At 34.3% G+C, this 3908-nt stretch overlaps 1 protein-coding gene across 1 annotated transcript; it reads left to right on the top strand.

Annotated features, from left to right (window-relative positions):
• The first annotated feature begins 80 nt into the window (after window positions 1–80).
• LOC117099916 lies at window positions 81–3841 on the top strand. Its single transcript, XM_033239434.1, has 7 exons — window positions 81–98; window positions 446–507; window positions 1208–1279; window positions 1458–1843; window positions 2395–2531; window positions 3071–3246; window positions 3711–3841. The coding sequence occupies exons 1-6, from the start codon at window positions 81–83 to the stop codon at window positions 3170–3172; spliced, it is 777 nt and encodes a 258-aa protein (XP_033095325.1). The 3' UTR covers window positions 3173–3246; window positions 3711–3841.
• Window positions 3842–3908: the final 67 nt, after the last annotated feature.

Genomic DNA, 3908 nt, shown 5'->3' on the forward strand with positions numbered 1-3908 from the left:
TAGGGATTCAATTCGTCTACATCACAAATTCCGCCTGCAAAGCAGTATGGAATTTCAGGTCAGACAAACTTTTTGAAGGTATGAATGTTAAAGAACAGGTAAACAAAAATCAAAATTGTCCGCAGAATCATAATTCATTAACAAATGGCTGTTCACAAATTTAAATAAAATTCATAGCCGAATATGTCTTTTGAGTAATTACTCTCAATAGTTAATATTTATCATACTGTATATCAAATGTTGTTAAGGTATATGATAGAAGGTATTCTATGTTTAAAACCGAATTGGATCCCTTGAGCCACAAAATAAAATGTACAATAAAAAATAATGCAGGGTGATAAAGAATAGATGCACGTATACGAATTCGTGTTTGGTGTGCACGCTCCTTTAACCATACTTTGTGTTATATTTAAATGTTCAACTTGATCAAACATTACTTTTCTAGATTGAAATAGATGATGACTCTGACATTCCAGAGGTATTGCTGGACTCCCCATCAAGTACTGGGTAAGTTTTATTTCTATTAAAACACATTGTTGACACAGGGATGTAATTATGCTGGGCGGAGGTGGGCGGCAGCACCCACTCTCAGAACTTTCCACCCACCTCATTTCATGGCCTTCCATCCACCCTAAATTTAGCACAGCACCCACCCTAAGAGTTAAAACTGATTAAAGATCATAGTTTTAAACATTTTCGGCAACTTTCAAAGGTTTTGCCACCCTGAAATTTGTGTGGCTACATCCTTTTTGACATTGTACAAATCAAAGCTGAATGGAACTTAATTGAGGGTATTCAGCTTGGAAAGTTTAAATTAATCACTGGTACAGTAAGTCTACCCACATGTGTATATAAAAGATATAATTTACTTTTATAAGCTTTAAAATAAATACAGTGTATAGTACATTTGACAGGAAATCTAGTTAAAAGGGAAAATCAAGCATAAATTTGTGAAAATTTTGTTTTACCAAATTTTCGTATATGGGACGCTCTACTGAAAGAAGTTGTTTTGGCAATCTCGATCGGAAGTAGATTGGAAATTTTAGAAGGATCAGCTAGTAAATATAACTGTAAGGAACCAATACCATAATTTTGAATCTTGGTATAGAGGACACATCAGCAGAATCTGTTCCATCATCAGTTCTGCATCCGTAAAGAAACAAAGAAAATATAACAATTTTAAAGATTATATATTTCATTTTTTTAGAGGAGCAGATGATCTTGACTCTAATTCAGTCTCCACTGTGAAATCCGCAGTAGAAAGATGCTTGAATGAAACGTAAGTTAAAAATGTTACTTCATGAGCGACAGGACGATTTAGCATTTGTTTTACGCTCGGTAGAAATGCATAGCCTACAGTACCTAGACATATTTCACTATGTCTATGTATACATATATATTACTTATCCGAGTGTAGTAATGTATTATTATTACCCGTATGGCATTTCTGTTTTTAGGAAAAATAAGGAGGACCCAGTGGAAGTGTTACAGGTATACCAGCAGCTGTTCTTAAAGGGTCGACCCCTAGACCAAGACAGTTTAGACAGTACAATTGAAGGGAAAACGTTGCCGATATTCGTTTCACGAAACGATATTCTGGAAACGGGTATGAGTGAACTTGTCGACAGTGAGGACTTCAGATATCCCATGGAGGTCACTTTTTATGGAGAAGAAGCTGCAGATGTAGGAGGCCCCAGAAAAGAGTTTCTTGTCTTAATGCTGCAGGAAATTTTGAAAGACGAAAGGAATATTCTGAAAGAAGTAGACGAACAACGCTACAAAATTATAGAGAATTCAGCCAACCTTCGAAAAAAGTTTTATTATGGAGCTGGTCTGTTGTGTGGTAATTATTATTAAAGACAAAACATGTTAATGTGGAAGTGCACTAAAAACATTCAAATTAAAATTCAATTAACATTTATTTGTTGGTTTCTTATAATAACATGTGTAAACATTAACATGTAATTATAAATTTAACAAGAGAATAACAACAATAGGTAAAAGAAAGAAAGCGGCAACAGCCCAAAAGTATAATGTACTTGAAGTGGGCAAGCCTTGAAGATAACATTTTTGATTTCCATTTTTAATTATATGATAATAAGTATGAGAATATTTTTAGTGCACCTCCTCTTAAAGGTATGCATCTTTTAAAATCATAAATAGAGCTGAAAACATACGAGCCAGCACTTACTACATACATTTACCACATTACAATCATTTAATCAAACAACCAGTTATAAATATATATACTCATACCAACTCTCCCACAAAGTTTGATCCAAAGCTGGTTATTCCATTAAATTCTATCCTGTTCTATTTGTGTAATGTCTCCTGATGGGTAACAGTGACATGTGCGATAATAAATGATTGCCAGTATTTGATCTATTTTTATAGGACTGTCGCTGTTACAAAATGGACCTCTGCCATGTTTCCTTTCCGAAGAGGAAAGTGAAAATGTCATAATGGGAACAAATGCAACACCAGCAAGGGTCCAGTTCAGGAGAGGCTTTGATACATTAGGTTTAGTAGAGGTAAATATTATATTTTTGTTTTTTTTTTATTGTATCATAAAAGACAAACTTCATGTCACACTTTTTCTCTAATTTTTGTGGAAAGACCCATATTTAAGTGAAGGCAGGAAAGGGCGTTGATAAATAATAATAATAATAATAATGTGTCAGTGTTTATTCATAAAGCATCTAGGCCCTTCACATTCAAATGGGTTTACAAATGCCTGTTCGTCTTTCACACATGTTATGAAAATTTGTGAAAACAAATGTGTGACAACGAATGTCGAAAACTTGACTGTTAACTTGACTGTTAAAGTTTGTACTACACAGGTGTTATTTTTTATTACATTTTAAATAAGGCACTCAAAGTTTTAAATGGTATGTTTTTGTAAATTTAAATTTGAACAATCTATATTTTGCGACATATTCTAAACGGAAACTGAAATACGTTAGGTGGAAGATGATGACGTATAAATGCAATGGAAAGCAGCCTGAATTGTGGGTTTCGACTTCACCACTTGTTTCTTACTATATTAGTGAACTTTCTTTCATAATTTCAGTTACTTCGATCAAAACCTACTTTAAAGTACTTACTGAGGCCCTCGGCAAAAAAACTTCTAACAACAAAAGTACTTTCATACTCTCAAGCCAAAATTTTCTGAAAGTGGATCCAACAGACGAACAGTGGAAGAAGGAGTGTATTCGAAATTTGTTAAGTATGTCCGCGAAGTGGCAGGTAAGAATTAAAATATTCTATACTTTTTAATTATGTAGCAGTAATGAGATGCTTCGGCATCTAAATCATAATTCTGCTACCTGTATCCCCTATAACCATAACCTGTAAATGGTGACATCAGAGTGCCCTGTCCTTTGATTAGTCCATGCCAGACAGCATGATGGGCATTATAATTTTCATTAAAAAAAAGAATTAACAATTTGTGATTTGTGTCTCATCAAAAGAGCAGTAGGTGGATCTTTAGACAGATGGGGAGGCGGGGAGTGGGGATTATTGGTCAGACAATGACTTTTGAAAAAATTAAGTTACAATATGCTCATGCAGTGCATGTTTTAACTTTTTTTGTTCCTTATTCTTTCTTTTTTCTCTCTCTTCTGCCTATTTCATCCCTATCAATGTTAACATTGTCTCAGAATGGTTACAGCATGCACAAATTTATATGTTTGTACTTTTCCTATCTTTAGCAGGAAGAAGAGAAAATGTAAGCCTCGAAAAGATGCTTCAGTTTACTACTGGATCAACAGAGCCTCCAATTCTTGGTTACGGTATAAGCCCTTGTATTGAGTTTATTGAAGGAAAAAGTGTGTTCCCGACCCAACTAATGTTGCCAATCAACTTTCCAGCAAATGAAGAAGCAGCATTCGATGCCTATGATACCTCAT

The sequence above is a fragment of the Anneissia japonica genome, unplaced genomic scaffold (assembly GCF_011630105.1).
Source record: "Anneissia japonica isolate Jap-2015-1 unplaced genomic scaffold, ASM1163010v1 scaffold9414_len3964_cov226, whole genome shotgun sequence".
In the NCBI taxonomy this organism is placed as follows: Eukaryota; Metazoa; Echinodermata; class Crinoidea; order Comatulida; family Comatulidae; genus Anneissia; species Anneissia japonica.

Bases quoted from the DNA above. Each gene is read 5' to 3' on its own strand.
- LOC117099916 (XM_033239434.1), top strand. The intron at 1,280-1,457 runs GTAAGTTAAAAA...TTCTGTTTTTAG, and splicing joins GAAAGATGCTTGAATGAAAC to GAAAAATAAGGAGGACCCAG. The intron at 2,532-3,070 runs GTAAATATTATA...TCATAATTTCAG, and splicing joins ATACATTAGGTTTAGTAGAG to TTACTTCGATCAAAACCTAC.